This window comes from Stenella coeruleoalba, assembly GCF_951394435.1.
Source record: "Stenella coeruleoalba genome assembly, chromosome: 1".
In the NCBI taxonomy this organism is placed as follows: domain Eukaryota; kingdom Metazoa; phylum Chordata; class Mammalia; order Artiodactyla; family Delphinidae; genus Stenella; species Stenella coeruleoalba.
In genome coordinates this window covers 95,500,657-95,526,176 of record NC_137169.1, presented here as the reverse complement: position 1 = coordinate 95,526,176, position 25,520 = coordinate 95,500,657, and the positions used below count along the sequence as shown (strand labels likewise).

The 25,520-nt window shown below is 47.3% G+C and overlaps 1 protein-coding gene across 5 annotated transcripts in view; it reads right to left on the bottom strand.

The window, feature by feature from the left end:
* Positions 1 to 25,520, bottom strand: part of ELAPOR1 (endosome-lysosome associated apoptosis and autophagy regulator 1) — a gene marked incomplete at both ends in the record, with an annotated part of 67,976 nt that overhangs the window by 6,263 nt on the left and 36,193 nt on the right. For 4 of the 5 annotated variants that reach the window (XM_079927827.1, XM_079927825.1, XM_079927826.1 and 1 more), the window contains 13 exons: positions 1,183 to 1,356; positions 2,642 to 2,905; positions 3,897 to 4,034; positions 4,297 to 4,402; positions 6,232 to 6,322; positions 6,731 to 6,859; positions 7,594 to 7,771; positions 11,219 to 11,307; positions 17,053 to 17,202; positions 17,335 to 17,440; positions 18,369 to 18,449; positions 18,920 to 19,067; positions 24,559 to 24,751. In XM_079927827.1, the coding sequence (XP_079783953.1) occupies positions 1,183 to 1,356; positions 2,642 to 2,905; positions 3,897 to 4,034; positions 4,297 to 4,402; positions 6,232 to 6,322; positions 6,731 to 6,859; positions 7,594 to 7,771; positions 11,219 to 11,307; positions 17,053 to 17,202; positions 17,335 to 17,440; positions 18,369 to 18,449; positions 18,920 to 19,067; positions 24,559 to 24,751 (1,847 nt within the window). The remainder of the gene's footprint in view (positions 1 to 1,182; positions 1,357 to 2,641; positions 2,906 to 3,896; positions 4,035 to 4,296; positions 4,403 to 6,231; positions 6,323 to 6,730; positions 6,860 to 7,593; positions 7,772 to 11,218; positions 11,308 to 17,052; positions 17,203 to 17,334; positions 17,441 to 18,368; positions 18,450 to 18,919; positions 19,068 to 24,558; positions 24,752 to 25,520) is intronic. The other variant, XM_079927829.1, reaches the window with a different exon arrangement.

Genomic DNA, 25,520 nt, shown 5'->3' with positions numbered 1-25,520 from the left:
AGTTGCTAAATCTGGTATCTCAGTTTATTTTCAAGATTGTAAGAAATAGGTAAAGAACATGAGAACAGAAAGGAACCTTTAGATTATATAAGAATAAGGGAGCAAAGAAAAGAAAACTCACAGACTCCGCAAATTCCCATCTTCTCTCTCCCAACTCACTGACTGAAACTTTTGCTGCATGGGGCTTGCTTTAATCAGTCTCAATTCCTGAGTTATCACTGTCACTTCTGAGGCTTTAACTTCTTCAAAGACTTCTTAAAAACAAGATAGAGACATCTGTCTCTAATCTTTCACAGATTAGTTTATTTCTTGGCATGTTCTCTCTATAAACACAAATCAACTTTTTTGCATGCTGCAGAAGATGGGTAGAAGCTGTGTGGTATAAAGACCTAACTTCCACACACAGTCACAGACTAAATGCTCAAGACGCTTTTTATTTTGCAACATTTGAAATTAACTTTCCAACCGCTAATCCTGGCCTGTTTGTAATTTAGTCAAGTGCAGTGGTGGTGTGATTATCCTTTACATTTCTGCCTTTGAATTTTGCATCCAAAATATTTGCAGCAGCCCGAAACGCTGATGGTAACATGTACTGTCAGCAAAGATACATGTAGATGAAATAAAGAGTAATTTATTTTATTCAGCCTCTAGAAAATGAAAGGCAAGTGTCATGATTACTGAAGACTGCTTTCTTAAGGAAAAAAAATCTTTCTCCTGCATAGTTTTTTTTTTTAATTGAAGTATAGTTGATGTATGTGCATAATTTTTATGTAATCATTTTGAGAGAATAAAGGTCAGGGAGGAGTAAATGTACACCTTATTTTATTTTATTTTAATTTAAAAAATTAAAAAAAAATTTTTTCGGCTGCACCACACGGCTTGTGGGATTTCAGTTCCCCAACCAGGGATGGAACCCGGGCCCTGGCAGTGAAAGCACGGAGTCCTAACCACTGGACCGCCAGGGAATTCCCTACACCTTATTTTAAACACGTTCGTTTTCCTAAATGTTTATAATCCAGATGATTTGATTTTAGAGGAGAAAGTCCTCAGGGAGAGTAATAATCATTAAAAAACCTTTGAATCTCCTCAGTCCTCTGCGATCTGAACCTCCCGTGTCCTCTGGCCTCTGATCCGCTGGCGCCCCCTTTCCGTTCTCACATGGTCAGTACCTGCACAGCTTACCTGGTTTCCGCAGAGACTGAAGGTAAAGTGGTGGAAATATTTCAGCCCTTTGGAAGTGAAGCTTGGCCCTCCAGCCAGAGAGACGGTGTTTTCCAAAGCCAAGAAGTTGTAGTCAAAAGTCCTGGTCGGAGTGCTGACTGAGAAGGTACAGTCATTGTAGCACAGGGAGTGGATCTGAGGGGAAAGGGGTCCATCAGGCCGGCTGCGCAGGCAGGGCCTTGAGGAGGCCCCATGGAGAGTGGCAGTCTCTCTCCCCAGCCTGGTCCAGCCCACGCAGGGTGAGAGGAGGAAGTATGGATTAGGACTGGGCATTAAAAGATGCAAAACAGGGGCTAGTGTGGTTTAGGTACATCTTGCCATTCAATTATTAGCACATATATGATGTACAAACCCAAACCTCTTATTTTTCAGTAGGTAGTTGGGTCAGATTCTGTAGCCTTGTTCCTATGCCTAGATTATAAAACTCTCTCAAGACACGAGATAGCCCTTCTTACTTTCAAGCAAAAGACAACAAGGTGCTAACTGGAAGAAGGGTGTCCAAGATGGCAGAAGAGAAGCTACAAGCCTGGTCCCCCTCCCGCATTTAAAACTCACTGAACCCCAGATTACTTTCTCCCAGGCTCTCTGTAGGAAACTGAGCCATAAACCCCTTTCTTGCTCATTTTAAGGTCCCCAGGCAGCAGCGGCCTTATACAGCTGTCAATCCCTCCCACGGCAGCAGAGGGAGCCCTGGGGGAGGAATTTTGCGGCAAAAGTCCAGGGTGCCCCAAAGAGGTTGCCAGGGGTCTGCAGATTGATGCACTTATTGCACAGCTAAACTGAGCAGCATCTGCAGACTGTGTAAACAATGTCTTACAAATGTGTGTCCATGTGGTTGTGATTAGTAAAATTCAAGTTCACTTAAAAGCATTAATGAATAACTAAGAGCTTTTGGTCATAGTATTTTCTTAGATTCAGGAAGTGCATGGGAGAAACAGCACTGCTGCTCCACTTTAGAAGAAACCCCTGGGAAAGGAGACAGCAATATGCCAATTAACCATATGTCCCAGCAAAGGTGGGTTACCCTCCCCACAAAGAGGAGGCAAATTCCCATGATAACAGGCTGGACTGAAGTAGGCTGAATTTGAGCCACAAGTCCCACTACTCCTTCCCTTCAGGTCTCTGCACAGATGTCAAATAACCCTCTGGACCAGATGGTCACAGATCTCCCTTACCCATCCCTGAAGATGAGACTCGCTCATGACTGAGGCCCAGACCCTGAAAACCAACCACTACAGCTAAGAACTCTCCATCTATGGTTATAGCCTGGATGGGTGTCCTCTAGGATGCCAACCTGGGCGTATACTAGTGGAGGGGTCCTTGGGTATTAGCCCCTCAAGAACCCCACCCAGGACCCGGCACCCTCTGAGGTGGCCCATTCAGAGGGCCAAGGTTATGATGTACGGCCAACTGCTGGCACCTTGTTGCTCTTGGTTCCTGGACCGCAGGTCACGCAGGCCTGGGCGCCATAAGGCTGGTGGGCTTTCAGGATTGTGTTAGGGGGGCAGGAGCGGCAGGTTCCTGAATCCCGATCAATATAGTAGCCAGCAGGACACGAGGTGCAGGAGGAGCCTATGTCAGAGGCTTCCAGGGCACAAGGACGGCAGTAGGAAGCCACGCCATCCATGACATTGGTGACATTGATGGAGTAGATCTTGGCGACATCACTGGTATACTTTCTTCCCTGGAAACAGAGACAAGAGGAGAGTGGGCCAAGTTCTGAGCAGTAGCAATTGAGTGCTCTGGAAATAGTAAGAGTATGACTTAATACTTCTTATCCTGTGATACTTGAGAAAAACCTTTAGAAACATCCTATTCTTTTTACTCACTTAACAGTAACTATGTACATTTTGTGTCATTTTAAAATAAGACTGAACAGTTTAAATGACATATAAAAATATTAAGTACCGTGGGGAAATATGCAGTAGATGCTCATATTTTTTAAAAAAGCAGTTTTTTTCCTTATAAAAGAAAAAATAGTATTTGTGGAGAAATAAAGACTGTATAGGAGATACTTCATATGTTAACTGGGTTATCTCTGGGTAGTAGGATTATGGGGGATTTTCTTCTTTTTGCTTATTTCTATCTTTTAAGCTTTCTCGCAACGAAACTACATTATTTTGAGTTGAGAAAATACAACAAAACCGGAGTTATTATTATTAAAAACAAGAGCAGGGACTCCCTGGTGGTGCAGTGGTTGAGAGTCCGCCTGCCAATGCAGGGGACGCGGGTTTGTGCCCCAGTCCGGGAAGATCCCACATGCCACGGAGCGGCTGGGCCTGTGAGCCATGGCCGCTGAGCCTGCACGTCCGGAGCCTGTGCTCCGCAACGGGAGAGGCCACAACAGGGAGAGGCCCGCGTACCGCAAAAAAAAAAAAAAAAGAGCAGGACTGAACAGGGTATACCAGGTCAGGAACCACACATGTCCTCAGGGCAGGTCTGCTGAGGAGGGACAGGTAATTTTAAGAGTTTAGAGTGTCATTTTCCCCTGGAAGTCATTTGGCTAAGGCTAGGTGCTCCTCAGGGGCTGGAATAGGCGTTCTTTGCTTGACCCCTTAGGAGTCTTCTAATCCCTGGATTCTGAAGCTCAACCTCATACTTAAGCTAATGCAGGAATCCTTCCAGGTTCAGGTCTCTTCTGGGCGCTGAGCATCTGAGTAAGGGGAGGAGCTTACTGTCTCATGAAAAGAGGTTCTCTGGAAGGCCCAGGTGAAGCTCATGGTAGCGTTCTCCTCAATGATGTAGGTATAGGACTGTTTGCCTTTGGAACCTCTCCACGTCTCCACGGGACTGTTGGTCCTAGAATTCATACCCTGAACCCAAGACAGATAAGTGAAGAAGGCATGATGGCTGGGTGGCTGGTGGGGAGAGGATGCCCATACCGCTGCCATCCTGGGGGCCATCACAGTGGGTTAGACCCATATTAAACGGTGCAGTCCCTGACAGATAGTCAGGCCCTTCCTCTGCGAAATCACTGTAAGCAAGGGTGTCAGTTATGTTGATACCCCGACAGGGCAGAGGGGCCAACCCTCCCAATAGTCCCTGGAAGCCCCAAAGCAGGCAAAGAAAACATACCACCATGAAGTAGAGCTCGCAGTTCACAGAACAGATGGTCTCAAAGACAAACGTGATCCTGGCCACCTCTTTATTCTCTGTGTCTGCCATCACTGACTGTGGAGGTCTGTGGGGCAGAAATCAAAAGTCGGTTCCAGAGGCAGACAGTGCTTATTGAAGAGCCCAGATGGCAGCAAAGGGTCTGCTGGGGAACAGGATTAAGTTCTGAGTATGTTGGAAAGAGCATAGACTAAGTCCAATTCTGCCACCCTAGCTGTGTGAACTTGACCTAGACAAACTATAGTTTCCTCATCTGTAAAACGGAGGTAATAATCTTTCTATTTACCTCCCATCATTGTGGTAAGATCCAAAGGCATAACAGATGTGGAAGTGCTTTGTAAAATGCTGTATAGCCTCACAAGCAGAGTGCGGTCTCCAGACCCACTGAATCAGAATCTGTGAATTAACATGATTCCCAGGTGATTCATATGCACGTTAAAGTTTGAGAATCATCACTAACATAAGATGTCAATTGTCTGCATTCGCTCAGCAGCTCTCTCCCAGGGATAGTGGGGTTTTGCCTGGATCGAATTAGCAGGTACTTCAACTTGTTTCTTTTTTTTTTTTGCCGTACGCGGGCCTCTCACTGTTGTGGCCTCTCTCGCTGCGGAGCACAGGCTCCGGACGCGCAGGCTCAGCGGCTATGGCTCACGGGCCCAGCCGCTCTGCGGCATGTGGGATATTCCCAGACCGGGGCACGAACCTGTGTCCCCTGCATCGGCAGGCGGACTCTCAACCACTGCGCCACCAGGGAAGCCCTCAACTTGTTTCTTTAACAAGGTTCTCAGGCTGGTCCTTCTTTGGAGAAAGAGACAGCCATGCCCGATGGGTGGGGATGGCGGGGGGGATAAGTGGGGTGAGGAAGGGCTTTACTGCTATAATCATATTTGCAAATTGAAAAGTACTTTGGGGAGTGTTACCTCCCAAAAGTCTAAAAAGTTTGCTTACCTCATAAACATGGGATATAGCTGTTCAGCTCTGAGTAATGTAAATTAAGGGAAGGGAAACCTTTTGAGCAACCGCTGTGGCTGAGCACTGTGCCAGGGATGGAAAGGAGGGAGCTTGAAGGAGGGAATGGAGAAGCCAAATTTGCAACTGGGACGCCGATTCAGTGGTTCCCCCTGACCTCTAAAGCACATATAGGCAGAAGAGTTCACTTTGGCTTTGGAAATCCATTTATGGCTTTTCTTTTGGCTTTGGCCATTTGCCTGAATTCTGAGGACCTCCAGTTCCTGGCTCCTCCCTACACAGTGGTGCTAACCGATGGGCTAGAAGAATCATCTCAATCTGAGTTAGTCCAAAATCACAGACTGTCAATCCCTCTTGTTTTACAGACAAGGAGCTTAAAGCCTATAGGGGCACAATGGCTTTCCCAAGTTCACCTAGCCAGTAAGTGGCAAAGCTCAAGTGCCCTATCTCCCAGTCCCGTGTTCTTTGCACCGTACCACCCTGCCTGTATTTTTTTTTAATGGCAAACAAACTGCTTATTATCCTAGGTCTTCTTGGGATATGGGGATAAATATGATAGGAGCAATCCCTCCCAAGCTTCTTGCCCCAAATAAGGATGAACTGTCTATGGGCACCCCTGGCCCTATTTTTTACAGGTTTTTAAAATCTTATCTGATGCTGTGAGGAGGAGGAATTCAAGTAGCATGTGGCCAAATGATGGGAGAAGCTAGACGGGATGAGAGAGCAGTAGGTAATCAGCATGGGCAGCAACTAAGAATGAGTGTTAGCATTCAGGTTAACTTTATCAGACCATAACCATGATCTCCTCTGTTCTGAACTGACACTTCCACAAGCCAGAAGCCCTCTCCTCTACAACACTGCTAGCTATGTGGGACCTGGATGTGGCCAAGGGTGGTGGGGGCTTCCCTTTAGCTTTGTACTCCTCACCTAAATCCTGGCACAACCAGAGTGAGAATCATGAAGTCATTGTCTGAGGCTCCAACAGCTGTATAAATGTGATCACCAGCCACCTCCCAGCCTGGAAAAGGAGAGGGAAGAGTTAATGCCCAGTGGTCTTGGGTGCAGGGCAAATGTGCACCCAGATGACACTCTGGAAGAGAGATAACACCGTCCTTTGAGGCGTTCAGAATCACCACCAAACAAACCATGTTACTCCTCTGGCTACTTTGGTCAAAGTCTCTGAAACTCTCAGAGCACGGCCTTTGGAGTGTGTACACATTGTTTCTAGTTCTGTTTCTGTCTCTAAAACAAAGGCTCAGCAGAATATATATTATATGCCCATGGGCAGTGGAGCATGCAGGGGAGTGCATGGCACGATTAGCTCATTTTTCTCCAGACATCCCTATTATGAAGAAACGTGAGGTGGGAAGAGCCCCTGTGGCAGTGCATCGAGCTGAAAGCTCACAGTCAGGAGGGAGGCAGTTACCTGTCATGCCCTTGTACTCAAAGTTGATCCCACTGAGGACGGTCGTTTCCATGTTCGTGGGCAGCGTGTTCCACCATTTGTATTCGAATCCCACGGCAGGTTCGGTCCCCGCTGGGCAGTGGTTACAATCTGGGGGAGCCGTAAGATCCACGCATTCAGCAGGGAGGCCACAGCCACCCTTACTGGAGCTGCTGTCACACAGACAAGTGGCAACAGGGGTGGGCAGCCCAACAAGAGGTGGTGCTGAGCACCGTTGCACAGTGACATCAAGCTGACTTGAAAGCATTCTGACAATGTTATTTAACAAACTCAGGGTGTAAACACTGACCCTTCATTATCATATTCCAATTAGGCTACTGGCCCATCAAATTATTCATTTGAAAGCTTAAACATATCCTCTGGTCTGGTACATATAGTTAATATTGTTTGTCACATTGTTATCCTCAAATGCCTTCACATTCATAGGTATACCAATCCCCCCAACTCCCTTTTTGCAGAGTGGCTTACAAATCCTGATTGTGTCAATGTGGCCATCCCAGCTCCCTAAACCTTCTAGGTAGCGTCCCTGCCACATGCTGGAAGCCTCTGATGTGAGGATTGGGTCCCTTCAGGCCTGAGTCACATTCAAAGTTGGAATGAGGAGGAAGGTCGGCAGTTCTCAAGTATGACTCAGACCTACACACAGGGCCCACCCTGACCTCTCTTCTCCTGAGTATAGACCTCAGAGGTGGCCTGGCCCTTCCTGCCTCCCTTGGAAAGACAGAGCCCGTGTTCAGCTGACACTGGGAGTGCCCACATGGCCCACCCATGTGGGTGGCGTGGGAAGGGACGCAAGGCAGGGAGTGGGGTGGGGGAGGGGTTACCGGAGCCATTGGAATAAGAGCCATAAGGGCAGGGCTCGCAGGTGCTGCTGTTGGTCTTGAAGAAACCAGGGTTGCAGGGTGGGCAGCGGGTCTTCACGCCAGAGGCGGGCAGCTTCACTGCCCCCTCCAGGTCCTCACTGCAGATTTTCGGCTGGGCCCATTTGTACATGAGCTGTGTCTGCAGAAACAAAGCACGACTCAGCCTTCCTGCGTGGGATTATCTTCAGGAATTTACCTTGAGAGTGGGGGGATTCTGGGCTCCAGTGAAAGCTCCACCACGGTGGGGCACTTTGTTTTGGTCACCGATATACCCCAGGCCCGTCGCCTAGTGCCTGGTACATGGTCATGCTCAATAAATATCTGCTGAATGAATGTTGACTGAATGAAGAGGGATAGACCTAATGAGGACTCGTGTGTCGGATGGAATGGGGGGACCAGTTGCCTCCAGAGAAAGCTCTGATTCCAGTGTAGAATCTTATTCCTACCAATGTCACAGGAAAAGCCGCCGGTGAAAATCCCAGAACACGAAAAGGCATGGAATAGAGGTGGCTTATGTAACCCCTGGGGAGAAGAGAGGTTGGCTGAGGTGCCCCAGTTTGTCTTCCAAGTGTTTTCTTTGCTTTTTCACTTATTCAGTAGGCATCTATAGCAAGTCTAATAGATCTATGTGACTCAGAGACGAAGGACGTGGCCCCTGCCCTCAAGGAGCTCACCGTCTAGCAAGAGCACCAAGCACATAATAACAATCCCCATGGGGGTATGGACACTACGTTCTCTGGGACATCCAGGCAAGAGGAACGATGTTGGTTAAAGAACACAAACTTCCAGTTATAAGATCAGTAAGTTCTGGGTATCTAAGGTACAGGTGATTAGAGTTAATAATACTGTATTATACACTTGAGAGCTGCTGAGAGAGTAGATATTAAACATTCTCACCACGGAAAAGAAATGGTAATTATGTGACCTGATGGAGCTGTTAGCTAGCTCTATGGTGGTCATCATCTTGCAGTATGTAAGTGTATAAAATCAATACATTGTACACCTTAAACTTACACGATGTTATGTGTCGGTTATATCTCAAAAAAACCAGGGGAAAAAGGCAAGAGGAACGGCCAGCCACCAAGTCAGTGAACAAGAGAAGCATTGTATCTGTCACTTATTAGGGTCGTCCCTAGTCTTTTGATGGAGAAATTGGATAGAGAAGAGGAGATGAATTACAGGAGGCCTTGGTGAATCAGGGGTGAGGTTGGGCAGTGTGAAGCTTCCCGTGTGGCCCTCGGGCAAGTCAGAAACAAAAGGATTGCATTGAGGTGATGATGCAAATGCTCTGTGTAGCATACCATACATGTGAAAAGGTGGGTGAATAAAGCATCGGTCCATTTTATTAAGGATAAGAAATGACAGGGTCTTAAAAGGGTCCCGTGCTGCCTGCATTGAAGGTGAGCCCTGAGACAGACAACTCTTCTCCCTGCTCAGCTCAGCCTTTCTCCCTGTGAAGAGCAGCCAGTGACCAGAGACCTGGACTAGTGCTCTAAACTTATCTCAACTGGCTTGTCTCCTTGAGTCTCATAGAGAGAAAGGTCTGGGGAGCTGGTAGACTGATTTAGACCATCTCTTGGAGCAGCACACTCAGCAGCCCCAGTGGATTGGCCATCCTGGTCCCTGAGAAAGCACTGAGGCACAGCAAAGGCCATAATAGGAGTCCCTTGATATTAAAATACAGATTAGAAAACAAAATCCCAAGCAGAACCAGTGTGGGCCTGAGGGCTGAGGCTTCTGTAAAGCAATCCTGGTGACTGCATATCCCTGGGCACTCCTCACCGTGTATACTCCAGGGCTCCTCCCTGAGCTGTGCTTTGGCGGGGCTGCAAGGTGCGAGCACTGGCTCTGGCCCCACTCAGCATCTAAAGACCCTCAAGGTGATCAGGGGAGGGCAGGCACCCAGGCTTGCAGGCATCAGAGCACACGACGGATCTAGAATGCCTTGGTCTAAACCGGGAGGGGAAAGAGTGGGGCAGAAGGAAGCAAAGACAGCCACAATCGGCCACATGTCATGCCCTGGAGGGAGAAGAGGGGCAGGATTGTCCTCATTTAATCAGTGGGTCAACTGAGGCCAAGGACATGACAGTAATTTTTACAAGGTCATGCAGAACACCAGACACTACAGAACGGGGTCTAAGGTGCAACTGACAAGATATATCATTTTGCCTGGCTGCTAGGGAAGGGGATTTTGCTCGAAACATGAGGGTGGGGTGGGGCAGTGCGGGGGCAGTAAGAGATGACTATAGAAACAATCACCGTAAAGGGTTGGACTTTATCCCATGCTTAATTAGCAAAAAGAGGATTCGGCCAGCCAGCCAGCCAGGAAACACTTATACATCCTAATAGCCAAGCATATGCTTAGCGCTGAATGATGCAGAATTCCCCACTCCTGTTTCCTGAGAGGCTCTGATTTAGGGATATAGGCAGCAGTTCATTCAGAATGTCTAATCTGAGACAGATCCCTCCACTTGTGCCCTTGAGCCCTCCCTGCTCATTTACTGTTGTTCCTCGAAGTCATCCGGCACACACCTGCCCCCTCTACACCTGCTGCGTGCCCCCTGCCTGGAGAGCTCCCCTTCACCTCACTCAGATGTCTGCTCAAATGTCACCTCCTCACAGAGGTCATCCTTACCCTCTCTAAAATAGCTCTGTCATTCTTTATCTCCCAATCCTGTTTTATGTTTTTCTTCCTACCACATACCACCATCAGACGTATGACTATACACCCATTTGTTGTCTGTCTGTTGTCTCTCCCTCCACTTGCTCCCCAACAGGAATTAAGCTCCACGAGAGTAGACGTTCCCTTGGTTTTGTGAGCTGCTGCACACCTAGCGCCCAGCACAGTGGCTGGTTGTACATGTGAACAAATGACCTCCTCTGAAACGCCTTCCCTGCTCGCCACCCCCCATCCTGGTCACTCCTCTTCTGGGTTCCCCCAGTGCCCTGCACACCGTAAGGCCCATCTTCCTTGTCCCTGCCCTCCCCCACAGGACTGTGAGCCTCTGAGGGCAGGAGCCCTTCTCGCTCAGCTCTGATTCCCCAGCTGGAGCACAGTGCCAGGCGCAACAGCTGATGCTCAAAAAATGCCTGTTGACTCAATGGCAGAGCAGACTACAAAGGAAAGTCTTTCTGAGGCAGAAAGCCTGGGGGCAACGAGGGAGCCAGCAGAGACGGAACAAGTCAGGCCATTCTCCAGTGAGCCAGGAAGTAGGAATCATCCCCTTTGCCAGCCCACAAGAGCAGCGCCGAGGGGCCAAGTCTGATGAGTTCCATGAAGAGATAAGTACGCGTGGACAGGCAGCCATTGCCCAGGGGGTGAAGCAAATGGAAGAAACCGAGGAAAAGAAAACGAAGGTGTTTTTCGAAACAGAGCCTATGTGAATAAGCAGCAGAACAAATGTGGCAAAAACAGCTTCTGACCTGAAAATAAATGAGGTCATCTCGTTTTACTTCCCCACTGGCCCCAGGGTCACTGCAGAGGTCTGTGGGGTTTTCTGGGGTGCCAGCTTCACTGGCCGCTGGAGGTCTGGATCTGGCAAAGCCCAAGGAGCAGGCAAAGGGGCCCCATGACCGTGCTACCCACCTCTCCACTGGCATCACAGGCCGTGTGAGTGTAGAAGTAATCTTTGTCTGTGCAGGCTGGCCGCACTCTGCAGGTGGAGGATCCTTTTTCTAAATGGCAGATGCAAGGACAAATATTTGAAGTTAAAAAAGCAGAGCTCTTGACCACTTGCTTACGATGTTATAACGCCCCAGACCTTGGGATGAGGCACAACACAGACATTGCAGAAAGTAGACAGTCCTGCACACCCACCTTCCCTTTGCCTGAGCAGCAACATTTTCGGTCCCTAAATCCCTGCTCAGATACACCCTTTGCGCCTCTCCCCGGTGCTGATGAGAAACCACTGGGCCTGCCCTGTGGAGCAGGGCATGGAGAGGTGGACTGGCCAAAGGACCAGCAAGGAGGGAGGTAGCCAGAAGGAGCATCTTGCAGGTTTACCACCAATTCCCTGGAACTCGCCATCTTCCAGGTGCCTCAGAACCCTGACTGTGCAGGTGGTTTTTCTACTCCTGAAGGGTTGAAGCAGAACATAGGAAAGCTAGGACAGTGCTTCATCCTCTTACTCCAATTCTGTCTCTGAATTGTCTCTTAATATACGCCTAGAATGAAGGGCTTCCACCTCTGTATTTCCCCTTCTCCATGCAACGATCCTACGCAAATAAGGTGACAGTTTAATCCAACTCTTCCCACTTTCCCCACCCCCAGGCCTCACAGCACTCTCTAAGCTTTGACCTGAACTTAATGAAAAATGTTATTATCATTTTTATTTACTTTACTCTCTGTATGTTCTTTTTTTTTTAAAAAAAAATTTATGTATTTATTTATTTCAGCTGCGCCAGGTCTTAGTTGTGGCATGTTTAGTTGCAGCATGCGAGCTTCTTAGTTGCAGAATGCAAACTCGTAGTTGTGGCATGAGAACTCGTAGTTGCGACATGAGAACTCGTAGTTGCGGCATGAGAACTCATAGTTGTGGCATGCATGTGGGCTCTAGTTCCCCGACCAGGGATCGAACCCAGACCCCCTGCATTGGGAGTGTGGAGTCTTATCCACTGCACCACCAGGCAAGCCCTTCTATATATTCTTCTTATATCTAGGTTAGTTCTGCTTTAACCCTATGAACCCCTGGATAGCAAGAACTATTTCAATGAATCCCTCTTTAAAGCCATGGATTTCATCTTTTTTGAATTACAAACCCTTTTGAGAATTTGAAAAAAAGACCTGTTTCCTGTATCCTGAAAAATATACATACTCCATGCAAATAATTTTTTTTTAATTTCCAGGAGATCTACTTTCTCCAGAATAAAAACCATTGCTTTACAGAGTGCCAGTACAATACTGCTTACTACTACTGTCACCACTATTTCTAATGTGACTACTGTGTTACCTGCAGCTAAGCAGGTGATCATGGTGAGACCTCTTCTCTCTATTACCTGACAGGCAGTTTGGTAGAACGGAATGAGATTTTTAAGTCAGACCGATCTGGGTTTGGATCCTGCTTAATCATTTAGCTGCATCGCTTTCGGCAAGTTACTTAACCTCTCTGAGCCTTTGTGCTCTCACCTGTAGAGCAGGAAGAATAACATCTTCTTACTGGAGCCAGCACATACCTGACACATTGTAAGTAAGAATTTGCTAAGTGCTGGTAACTATTATCACCTGGGTTTGTGGGAATTATTTTTATTTGGTAGCTGTCATGGGATTTTTAATAAGGATTAGAAGTCCCCTTTCTCTTCCAGTTAAGGCTTATTTCTCAACTGGTCCCTTCTTCTTCCCAAGGCACCAAATGAGTTGCTAGATCGGAGAATCTCCTAGTTACCGCCTTGTTGGCCTGCATTGGGGAGTTCCCTCAATCACACATTTCCATGCCTCTTCTGTCCCCATCTTAATTAGCCTGGGCAAGAGGGAACTACTGGCTGAGAAACAGCTGGGGTCTTCTCAGCTCATTTACTTGGTTAACAAACAAAGGCCTATTTCAACATAGAGGGATCCAGGGACTCCTGGTTTTGACAGACTTGGCCAGGAGAAATTTGGGGGGAGATGCTGAAAATAAGCCAGTTCCCAGGCCCTTGCATACTAGATCTAGCAAATTGCAAGTTACGTGTTAGAAAGTGCATTCCACACAGGGATCTTTCTCTGCTTGTCAAATATTTGTTCAACCTGACACCCCAGCTCTGGGTTTCAGCAAAAAGGGTCCAGCTGTTTACACACTGACAACTTCTAAACTGGTTTTAATAAATGATTAACGCAAATGCTGAGCCAGACCTCACTTTCCCAGCTCAGGTTTCATCAAGGTGTTGAAACTGGAGACTAGTCATGTTCGAAGGATTGGCCTAGATATTTGTTGAGAAAATGAAAAGTGATGCCTGTAGGACTGGCCCTGGGTAAAACTGTTTGTAGATAAAGTTTATCTTGGGGGCTCCACCTGCTCTTTCTGCACCTTCCTCCTCCTTTCCATATCTTCCCCCTGCCTCCGGAAATACAACCTTCTCGTTCTGATCCTTTTTATCCAAGGAAAACATTTCCCCTGAAGATTTCAGTACCGAATGAACCCAATGCCCAGCTCCGACACCACCACAGACTCTGGGCAAATCCCTTAACCTCTGTGAGCTTCTCCTAATTCATTTGTAAATGGGGAAATCACCCCTTCACTATGCTACGAGTAATGAGAAAATGTTTTGTAAACTGTACTGTACAAGTGACTTATTATTGTTACCTATGCCCAGAGTGGTTTCACACCACAAGAAGACTGCTGGGACAGGCCTTAATGTAAATGAAAAAATAAAATCAGTGCTTACTACATGCCAGACACTGCTCTAAATCTTTACCTGTTTTAATCCGCTCACACAATGATGCTATGTGGTAGATACAATTATTGTCATTCCCATTCTAGAGATGAGAAAACTGAGGCACAGACAAGTGATTTGCCCAAGGTGGCGCAGCTAGGAAGTGGTGGAGCAAGTATTTGAACCGCAGTGATTTTGTTCTGGAGTCCATGCCCTTAAACCCTGTGCTGTTCTATTAGGAAATGAATCCCTAGTATTAAACATAACACAAAGGAATTAATCCTAATGATCAAATTTAATCTCTCAATGAGAAAGATGCTTTCAGTCAAGCCTTTGTCCCTGACATCCTCATGCGCATCGGCTCCTCGTTAGTCTAGGTCCTGGATACGGGCAATGGCGCCTGATGCAAAATCTTCTGACTGTAGCTTCTGCCTCCAGCTCTTCCTTTCCTCATCCATTTTCCAAATGGCAACCAGAATGGTCTTTCAAAGGCACAAGCCAGATTGTGTCATTCCCAGTTTTACATTCTTTAATGGCTTCACACGCTGATAGGATCAAATCCCAATTCTGTAGCAATGGCACAGAAGGGTTTAACAGTAATCTGTTCCCCGCCCACCTCTTAGCCTTGGATGCTAATTCTAAGTAAACTCCAGCAATGCTGAGTTACTCCTGGATCCCTGAGCCTTCTGGCCTTGGCTCACACTTCTTCCAGAATATCCTGCCCCCATCAAATCACCAACTCATCTTTCAAGATAGCTTATCTTTCAAGACCACAGCTAGTGCAGCCTTTCCTCCCTCCCCAGAGAGGACTGACCACTTCCCCCTTTTGCTTCCACCGCACACTACACTCAGTACTCCTATCCTAGCACCTCCTGTACCATGGAGTTATTACACTTGGTGTTTCTATAACCACATTTCCACTTTTGACATAAGCTGGAGGGCAGCACCAGCTGTAACCTTAGCATCAAGTCCAAGCCCTGGCACCCAGTGGCCACTCAGAATATATTTACAAATGAATGACTACAGGGCCTCCTGCCACTGCCTTTATGTACATTCCATCATAGGCTCTCATCAGACTCTCTCTGCATTTTCCCAGTCTCCCACTGACCCTGTATTCTGGAACAATCAAGTCCCAAAGAAACGTGATACTCTTTGTATCCCAAGCTGAACATATTCTTCATAGTAAAATCTCACTTTCCATTTAAAGAGGTGGATGGAGAAATCAGTGGCAAAAGGAGAATAGACTCCAAGAATTCAGACTCCCAAACTAATACCTTCCTAACCGCTCTCTGGATAGAAATCAATTTACATAGCATTGATCAAAACACTCTGTAGGCAGTTCTTCTAGAACCACCTTGCCATTTAAACCCTGTACCACAGCGGGGCTGGAAAGGGAGCTGGAGAAAAAGACTAACAAAGGCCGCTATTGATAGAGCAGGGAAGAGGAATACGAAATTCAAGTCGAAAAACGGGAATTTAGACTTATAGGTAAAAACTTCCCCCAAGATCTAAAAATCTATGTTCTTGCTGAAAGCTACACTCATTTGGCAAGATCTGTGTAGATAAGTAGAACTTCTATGTTAGGAATGGTGTAGAAATAAGCAGCTCACAAGGTCAGTGGCAGGTCTTGGCTGAGCAAACACGTACTGTGATGCCTGTGTGAAGGGTGGGTGTGTCTGTGTAGGGATGGGCGTGTCTGATTAAGAGAGGGCCTTGAGCCGGGTTTGTATATAGTTCTGTGTAAAAAAGGAAAAATGGAATAGTTATGGGCATTTGCAGGGGAAGGGAGGGGACTCTTTCTCTCTCCCTACCTGTTTGTTTCAGAACCTGTCTTGGAGATTGGTTGCTGTGCCAATCATTGCACTGTCTAAGCACAGGGCCCTCTGGGGACACTACCCATCTTATATCAGAGCCCTGGTGCTGTCGAGATCCTCTCAAATAACCAGGTCCCGTTCTCAAAGTTGGGCTGTTTTAGGAAATTATCCAGGGACTGCAGAAATAGGCTGCTTCCCACTGTCCTCTTATTTTCCCTTAGAGCAGTGGTTTTCCAACTGTGTTCCAAGGATCCCTGGATTTCCTGACAAGGCCTGCTTTGAATTCAATGGATGCTTCGAATTCAGTGGATGAAAGATTATAGCTTCTTGCTATCAAAATGTTTTGAGTAACAATACGACCTCATGGGGCTTCCCTGGTGGCACAGTGGTTGAGACTCTGCCTGCCAATGATGCAGGGGACACGGGTTCGAGCCCTGGTCTGGGAAGGTCCCACATGCCGCGGAGCAACTAGGCCCGTGAGCCACAACTACTGAGCCTGCGCATCTGGAGCTTGTGCTCTGCAACAAGAGAGGCCACGATAGTGAGAGGCCCGCGCACCGCGATGAAGAGTGGCCCCCGCTCGCCGCAACTAGAGAAAGCCCTCACACAGAAACGAAGACCCAATACAGCCAAAAATAAAATAAATAAATAAATAAAATTAAAAAAAAAAACAATATGACTTCATGGCTCTTCTAAATTAACTTTGATAATAATTGTTATAAATTAAAATGTATAAATTTATGCCTCTTTTATCTACTGTATATATTATTTATAATTCCAATCTTAATTAAGGTTTCATTAAAAAACGATTGCAACCCCTTTCCATAGCTTTCCTAATTCCTCTAATTCTGAGCTGCTTTTGCTTTTTGCCGTGGTGCCCTGCACTTTTTGCTATCTAATACACTATATAATTTACTATATATTTATTATTTAGTTATTATAGTTATTATGTATGCCATTTACATTCTAGAATGTAAATTCCATGAAGACAGGGACCCTTGTCTATTTTTTTCACTGAAGTATTCCAAACACCTAGAGTAAAGGCCTGGCAGATAGTAGAGGCCTGATAAATACTTACTGAATGATTTCATTTCAAGAGTGATTGGCGGATTAGGTGGGCTCTTCCAGGGCCCAGAAAGCAAGTGCTTAAGAAGAATTGTCTTCAGCTTGGCCAAAAGGATGGTTCCACTTCCTGTCTGTCCCTGTGTATATGTTGGTACCCCCCCCACCAAACTCTTCCCGCCCTCAGAAACATCACCTGAATATTTGTCAGGGTCACACTGGTGGCAAGAAGTCTCTCCCTTATTGGAATAAGAGTTAGCTGGGCAAAGTTTGCAGCAGGAGGAACCCTTCTGGTCTGCGTATGTGCCTGGTTTACAGGGGAAGCATTCTGAAGTGTAGGCCACTCCTAGGGAGGACGAACAACATAGGAAAGCAAGAATTGAGCCTAGAGACTGAACGCCCTGAGGACTAACCCACACCCTCCCTGCTGAAGTCAGCATCAGACCCCAGACCCAACCCCATTCTCTGTTCTCTGTACCTGTTATGGCGATGTTTCTCACCAGCACAGGCTTAGAAACTTTGGACCACACTGAGAAAGCTGTGGTTCTCCAGTAGAGGACGTTATTGCCTCGATTTAGTTCGACCTAAAAACCACAAACAGGAGTTAGTTCAGCCACAGAGACAGGTATTGCTAATCCATTGCATTAGCCTCCTGTTGGGATCCCCCCTCTTGCAGTCTGCATGGCAGTGCCTATTCTGCTCCTCTCCCTCAACTTCCTCAGTGTTGCCCTTCCTCCCAGCTCCTCTCTCCTTCTTATTTTCTTTTTATAAATTTATTATTTATTTTTGGCTGCATCGGGTCTTCGTTGCTGTGTACGGGCTTTCTCTAGTTGCGGTGAGCAGGGGCTACTCTTCGTTGTGGTGCGCAGGCTTCTCATTGCGGTGGCTTCTCTTGTTGCACAGCACGGACTGTAGGCGCGCGGGCTTAAGTAGCTGTGGCTCACGGGCTCTAGAGCGCAGGCTCAGTAGTTGCGGCGCACGAGCTCAGTTGCTCCATGGCATGTGGGATCTTCCCGGACCAGGGATTGAACCTGGTGCCCTGCATTGGCAGGTGGATTCTTAACCACTGCGCCACCAGGGGAGCCCTCCTCTCTCCTTCTAAGGCTCCTCTTACAACCCTCTCATGCCCTCTCCCACTTCTCCTTCAGTCACATATACCATGAGCATTTCTATGTTGAGACCAATGAAGGGACCTGAGGGTACTGACAACAGGGTGGCTGAAACTCCCTCATTCTTCTCTGGTTGTATTTATCCATGCCCCAGCCCCAGAAGACTGGGCCTTTAAAGCCGGAAAGCTGCTGGTCCTTGGGGTCAAGCCAGAGGAGCAAGTCAGTTCACATCCACATTATGTCAACTCAAGAGGGGAGAAACTATAGCATCCTCATGTTGTCAGACAACTGCCCTCTAGGGAGAGAAGAGTGGAGGCCCAGATGGGGAGGAAGCACTCTTTGGAGGAAAGGCCCTTGGTCCCTTTTCTGGAATCTCCAGGGAGAAGGCTGTTCTGATACTCACACTGTGCAATTCCCATCCTTTCTCTGTGGTTTTCATCCACCTCGAGTCATCTGCATTGGGCTGGCACTGGTCATTCTGAACCTGAGGCAGCAGGAATTTGAGATCAGGGTCTCTCAGCTTTCTAAGGAAACGAATTGCTTACCCCATGATGCCCCAGCCCTTCAGAGGGCCCTTCTTATGGGAGAAAGACTGAGTTCAGAAGTCATGAGATTTGAAGTATGGCAGGAGCTAGTTACACACACAAGATGTCAGTACGTGGACACTAAAGAAATTATGCGTTAACTCAGAGCTGTTACGTGCTGTTTTCATGTCTGAACAGGGCAGAACACCTACGAATCTCCCAGACTCTATCTACTCTTCCCCCCAGGGTCCTTTGACTTCTGCCTTTCTCTTTGCCTTTTGAAGCCTCAGCTCACTTTGACCACAGTTCTCTCCAGAGGGAAGACAACAGTGAAAACTTCCCGAGCAGGACTATGCATGTGATTCCTGTAAATGAATGTGAGCCTCGGAGGGCCTTTACCTCCCACCTTCCCCCTCAGCCAGGGGCTTACAAAAAACTCGAAGATGATGCTGGAGTCTGGGTAGTAGTATTCAAAGTTAACAGTGCCAGACTGCTTCAGGTTCACGGCGTACATCAGCGTGGCCATGCACTCATCCGTGTTGGAGGAGATATAGTCACCCAGAGGAACCCACTTGGACCTGTGAGGGAACAGGAGCCAAGTTCACAGTCAGGAGCCCAGCCCACCAGAGCTTGTGCGATATGCAGGTCTCATGTCCTGCTAGGTCTCTGCAGAATTCCAGACTTGTGATTCACAAGTGGAAGCTTACACCTGAAAATGCTCAGGGAAGAATGACCTCCAAGTCAAGGAGCCTGGCGGTACAGCCAAGAGGAGGACAGGTAGGTGTACCTCCACATTATGCAGAGCTATCCAGAAGATAGACGGCAGGTAAGGTTGTGGATAGGGGGAGGTAGATAATATTTATTGGTTGCTTACTAGCTCCCAGATGATGAACTACATATGCTACATTCATGATTCCTTTCTATCAGTAAGAGGAAATGCAATTTTGTCCCCATTTAAGGGATGACACAATGGAGGCTTTTTGAGTGCCTTGCCCAGTATAACACAGCCAGCAAGTGACAGGGCTGAGATTCAAACCCAGGTTTGCCAAACTCAAAGCTCTCAAAGAAAGTTAGTAGATAAAGCTATTCTTCAGAACTCAGAAGTCCATCCAATCTAATCCACCCATTTTTTTGGTTTTGGTTTTTGTTTTGAAATGTCCACTTTTAGATGCTACTAGGAACTGGTTTTTATGGGAAGGGGGAAGGGAGAAGGCATGTTGATTTTGTTTTCCAAATACCTCTACTGTGTCTACTCTACCCAAGGGCTCTTCCTTCTCCTCCCCGCATGTCCCTCAGCTCTGAATCAGCCCCAACTCGCCTCCCTGCATCCAGTCCTGCTTCCTCCAATCCCTTCTCCACAGTGTGGCTGGAGAGAGACTCCAGAAGAAAAATCTGACCCTGTCACTTCCCTGCTTGAAACTCTGACTCCCTGTTGCCCTTAGGATGGGGTACGAACTCCTCACCCACTCTCTATGCTCCAGCCCTACAGCTTTTCTTTCAATTCTTCTGCCAAACTTTCTCTCACCTCTGGGTCTTCCCACACACTGTTCTCTCTTCCTGGAACAAACTTCTTCCTCCCTCTATCTATTTAATTCCTACTCGTGTCTTAGAGCAAACGTCACCTAATCTGAGAAGTCCTCCTTGACTCCTTTACCTGCCTCTGCTACGTGTGCCCTCAGCTCTCACTGTTCCCTTTCTCATAATCACAGTCCTCCTGTATTTCATTTAAAACATGTTATGAAATATTTAAGACCTGCCACGCTGCTTATGAAATGCAACACAGCAGAAGTGTTGGTGTACCCCTGGCTAATCTCAACCCCCTCCGCATCACACACACCTTTCCCCACTGTCAAGTAATCACTTTCCTGAATTTGGTGCTTGACGTCCCCATGTGGTTCTCTGCCCTTCACTAATTATGTATGTATTTCTAAACAATATACTGTATGACAGCATTTTGCACGTTTTTATATCTTACGTGCTCACGGATTCTGAAACTTACTTTTTTTCCCTCAACACGTATAATGATTGTGGGATTCCTCCATTTCTATAGTCACACGTGAATAACAGCTCTTCTTTCACTTTTACCAGTATATAAGATTGCTTTCTATGGTTCGCCCATATTTATTCATGCATTACTTGTTGACGGACATCTAGATTGTTTCCAGTTTTTTGCTATTGTGCGCACTCTTGTTAGGAACATTCTCGCACGTCTCCTTCTACGCATATTTGAGTGGAAAGTCTGGGGGTAGAACTGCTGGGTCACAGGGTATGTGAACCTCCAACTTTACCAGCTATGGCCACGTTGTGCTCCAGAGTGGCTGCCGTCAGCTACACCCACCCGCAGCGAAAGACAGCTGTTCTGGCTCCACAACCCGCCCCCCCTCCCACATCTGGAACGGTCAGACGTTAAAATTGTTGCCAATATGATACGGTAGGACAGAGTGTCTCAGTGGGCTTTAAATCTTAGTTCCTTAACTATAAGTGAGGTTGAGCATCTTTTCTTAGTTTATTTGCAGTTTGGCTTCCTCTTCGGGTCATACTTGAATTCTTCTTGAATTGCTTGTCTTCCTGCCTGGCTCATCGATGCTGTGAGGGCAGAGACCAAACTTAACTTGCTCACTTCTGTGTCCCTAGCGCTAAGCCCTGGACCTGGCACATAAGAGGGACTCAGGGCATTAAACAGCTGAATGTGGGAAATGGGTGATCAAAGACAATCCCACTATTTCACTGCTGTGCCTGAGACCAGCCCAGGTCTCCAGTGATTAATAATGGTCAGTTCAGGGGACCTCAGATTAGTCCACTGTTTTCCCCCTGTGTTTGTCAGAATAACATGGTACTTCCAGCTCTTCAACAGTTAGTGTTATTCTCAAATGGAAGCATATCCAAAATACCTAAGCTGAGCTCATCCAAGATACCCAGCTAACCTAACGGTACTGATTTCTCCTTGTTAAAAGAGACAGCACTTAAAGCTGATGTGCTCCACAGCATCAGCTATAAATAACTCCTGAAGGTGGATGAATAATTCAAAGGATGCCATAAGTGGATTTCATTTGCAAAATGCGTCACAATTCTGACTTTTGTCAGAGCTGTCCCTGGTGAAGATCGTTTCACGTTCAATGATAACATGTCTTGATTGATTTCTAATGCCAGGCATCGCTCCGAATCTTTACAAGTATCATTTCGTTTCATCCTTACCACGGCCTCTAAGAAGAGTACTATTTTTATCACTGGTTCTTAGAATGAGGACACCAAGGCATGGAAGAGATTAGGAACCTGCCCCCGGTCATTTAGCTGTGATCTGCTTATACCTGCTTTGTTTTGCCGTGGCCCTGGGGAAAAGGGAGGCAAGTTTTCAAAGAGGAATTCTCACTTGGTGGCCACCCAGACACACTGCCGAGCTCACACTGGGTAGCACTGTTTATAAATTCAGGTTAGAAAGAAGAAACTGTACAGGAAAACTTAGAGGCTTCCAAAGTTTGAGACCCTTTTTAATGCTTTCTCTCATTCTTGTTTCACCTTCACAGTATTTGGTGTTCTGTTCTTCTCCGTGAATGTACAGCATCCTTTCCACGACTCCCTTTTCACTCTTATTCCCTTTTGCTTATCCCAGTTTTGGATCTGAGGACTGTTTCCATCACCTTAGTCCTGAGACATTTACCCAGGAACCAAGGATGACCCCCTGAAGGCTCAGGAACCTGCCATGGAAACTCCATTCTGTTGGCCTGTTGTGTTTTCAATTATTTATTTTGTGTCTGCTTTGTGCCAGGTGTTAGATACTGGAGACACAGCAAAGCACAAGACAGCCCTGACCCCCTCCCTCTTGGAGCTTGCATTCTATTTCTAGTGGAGGAGACAGAAACTTATCACGCAGTTAATAACATAGTAATAACTATGGTAAGTGCCATAAGGAGAAATACAAGATGATGTATGTGTGTGTAACAGGGGCCTGTGGGGTCAGGGATGGCTTCTTTGAGGCAGTCACTTTTAGGCAGAGACCCAAGGGTGAAGCAGGAGTCAGCTGGGGGAAGAGTTGGAGAAGAGTGTGTTAAAGGCGCCAGGAGGGCGGGAGCATGGTGGCCAGCTGGCTGGAGCTCTATAAGCAGGAGGAGAGGCACTGGAGAGAGGCTGGAAGAAGGGGCAGGGGGCAGAGGCCCTGCAGGCTGTGACAACGTATTGGATTTTATTCCAGTGGGAATCCACAGAATCCAGAGTTTTGAGCAGCAACGTACTGTGATTGGGCTTGTGTTTAAGAAGATCAGTCTGGCTGCTGAGGGGACGGTGGCCTGCAGGAAGCTGGGGGTGGAAGCGGAGACCAGCTGGGAGGCGCTAGAGGCAGAGCAGGTGGGAGGCGCCACTGGCGGGGGTTAGTTTGGATTCAGGTAAATACACAGTCGAGCAGGAAAGCCAGACACTTGGTGACGTGAGAGCAGCTGTTATTGCCTTTCTGGGGCACGGTGGGGAAATCACAAACCCTCTCTAGGTGGCCATTTCCTCTCCATTTCTCCTTTTTCCCCTCCCGGGAATGTCGTGGGATGCCTTAAGATCCAGACCCTGAAGCAGTCTGTGCTGTGGAAACACAAGTCGTTTTGAACAGACCCACATCCGGCCTCGCTGAGAGAGAATGATTTCTGGACTTTCACTGCTTCCCCAGACAGGGAGAAAACCCTGCTTGCACACGCGTGGCGACTGACCGACTGAGCCAGGCCTGCGCCTTGTCCAGGGTCAGTCACGTTCTCTGTTAGGACTAAAATGGGGGTTGATTGTCTTTAACCCACACATGCCCTCTCCTTCCAGCTTGAATCCTCTCCAGCTTTATCTCTGCTGCCAACATTGTCATGCTAATGATTTTGACTCACAATATTGAACTCTGAAACAACATTAAAATTGGACTGTTAGAGGCCGCCTGCCTGGCTCACACAATGGTGCTTCTAGGAGATTTAAGTATAGGAATGGGAGACATTGTTCCCAACTTTAGAAATCCAGGTGTAATACAATTAATCCTTTTTTATCATTTTGATTGCTTGGGTATAAGAGAAACTTTCATGTACTTTTCTCCTGTATTCTTTGTCAATATTTAACAGAGAGCAGTGGACAATTGTCTTTTACATCTATGCATCCCCCAACTTTTCCTCTCTAGGACTGGATATTGCCTTGCGTGCACTAAATGTTATTTGAAGGTGGCAGCATGGGGCAGTGGAAAGCTTGGACCAGGTGTGAATTCCAGTCTCCCCAGTTGTAAGCTAGGTAATGAAGGACAATTCACTGAACCTCACTGAGCCTCCAGTTCCTCATCTGTGAAATGGGAACAATAATACCTATTTCACTGTCACAAGGGTTCTTGTGAGGATTAGAGAAAATAATATACGTAAAGCATCCAGAATAGTGCCTGAACTATAGAAGGCACATCATTTATTTCCAGGGATAGGATACTCCCATCCCGGGAATTAAATATGCAGAGATTTGATAAGGATCGCTCACCCGTTCTGTAAGCACCCTGGGCTGAGCCTTTCAATTACTGAAAAGATTTCCTTCTGAGCTGGAGAATTCTCTGGTCATCAGGATCTCAAAGGGTTTGGAAGATCTCAGCCGTCACTGACCAAAGCTCTGATCCCACTTTATCCTCCCAAACCCATAAACTCAGACCAGTTTTAGAAGCTAGCACCAAAGCCAGGAAGATACCCAAGGCTTTGCACATGGTGTTGCAATCAAGTTGAGGAAGTTTAGTGGCTGATCCAAAATTCCACAGTGGAATCCAGTTGGATTTTGTTTTAAAGGGACTGGGCCATTTAACCCTTGTTGATCTTATCCACCTGTCTCTATTTCACCGTGTTTTTCACCTGTCACAAATACCTGTCAGTCGCCGGTAAGCTTAGGTCAGTAAGGCTGGGCTGATGTGGATGTCATGTCCAGCGGTCCAGTGGGGACCTGCTCTAGCCCTCACTCCGAGGAGCAGGAGAGGAGGCTGTGAAGTGCTCCCTGCAGCCCCTTCCCCAATATGGGGAGCAGGGAGGTAAGGGGGGCGTGGGGCTATGGGGGTGGGCGTGGAGTGTGGGGAGAGGGGCGACTCACGAAGTGCAGTTCTCAGTGGAATCTGTGGTGCTGTCCTCGATCTCCATGTTGGTTGAGAGGCTGGCAAAGCCATGGGGCAGCCCGTCCCACTCGTCAAAACGGATGCCTGTGCCAAGGGAGTAGCGGCCCTCAGCACACGGCTTACACGACTGGTCCTTCATGTCCAGAAACTCCCCGGCTTTGCAAGAGAAGGCTGGAACACAGAGCGGGGACAAGGGTGGGTGGTGAGGCTGCCGCCACGCAGGAGAAGTGGGTGGGTTGTGTGCATCCTAGGGGGAGGGGCAGAGGATGGAGACCTGGGAGCTTCCCCCACTAGGATGTGGAGCCATGGCGCATCTTGTGTGATTCCACTTCCGTGGACTGTCCAGAATAGGCAAAGCCATAGAGACAGAACGAAGATTTGTGGCACCAGGGACTTGGGGGGAGGGGGCATGGGGAGAGATTGCTAATGGATATGTTTCGTTTTGGGGTGATGCAGATGTTCTGCAGTTAGATAGTGGTGATAGTTATGCAACTGTGTGAATATTTTAAAGCCACTGAGCTTTATAACTTACAGGGGTGAATCTTCTGATGTCAATTATATCTCAATAAAGCTGTTATTTTATTCTATTTATGCTGTCTATCTGTTTATTTATTTATTTATTGGCCACACCACACGGCTTAAAGGATCTTAATTCCCTGACGGGGGATTGAACCTGGGCCACGGCGGTGAAAATGCCGAGTCCTAACCACTGGACTGTCAGGGAATTCCCAAAGCTTAAAATTAAAAAAAAAAAAGATTTAGGGCCTTGTTGCAGGACTTTGGGTTTGTCCCTGTCAGTCTCGTTTCCTAAGGGGTCTAAGGGGTAGCCTCAGCCATTCTGAGAGCTCTCCAGTGAAGAGCATGGTCTCTCGTGCTGACCCCTCTGAATGGCACCTAGCCCTTCAGCCTTGAACTTCCCCCTTGAGTTTCTGGCCTCTGT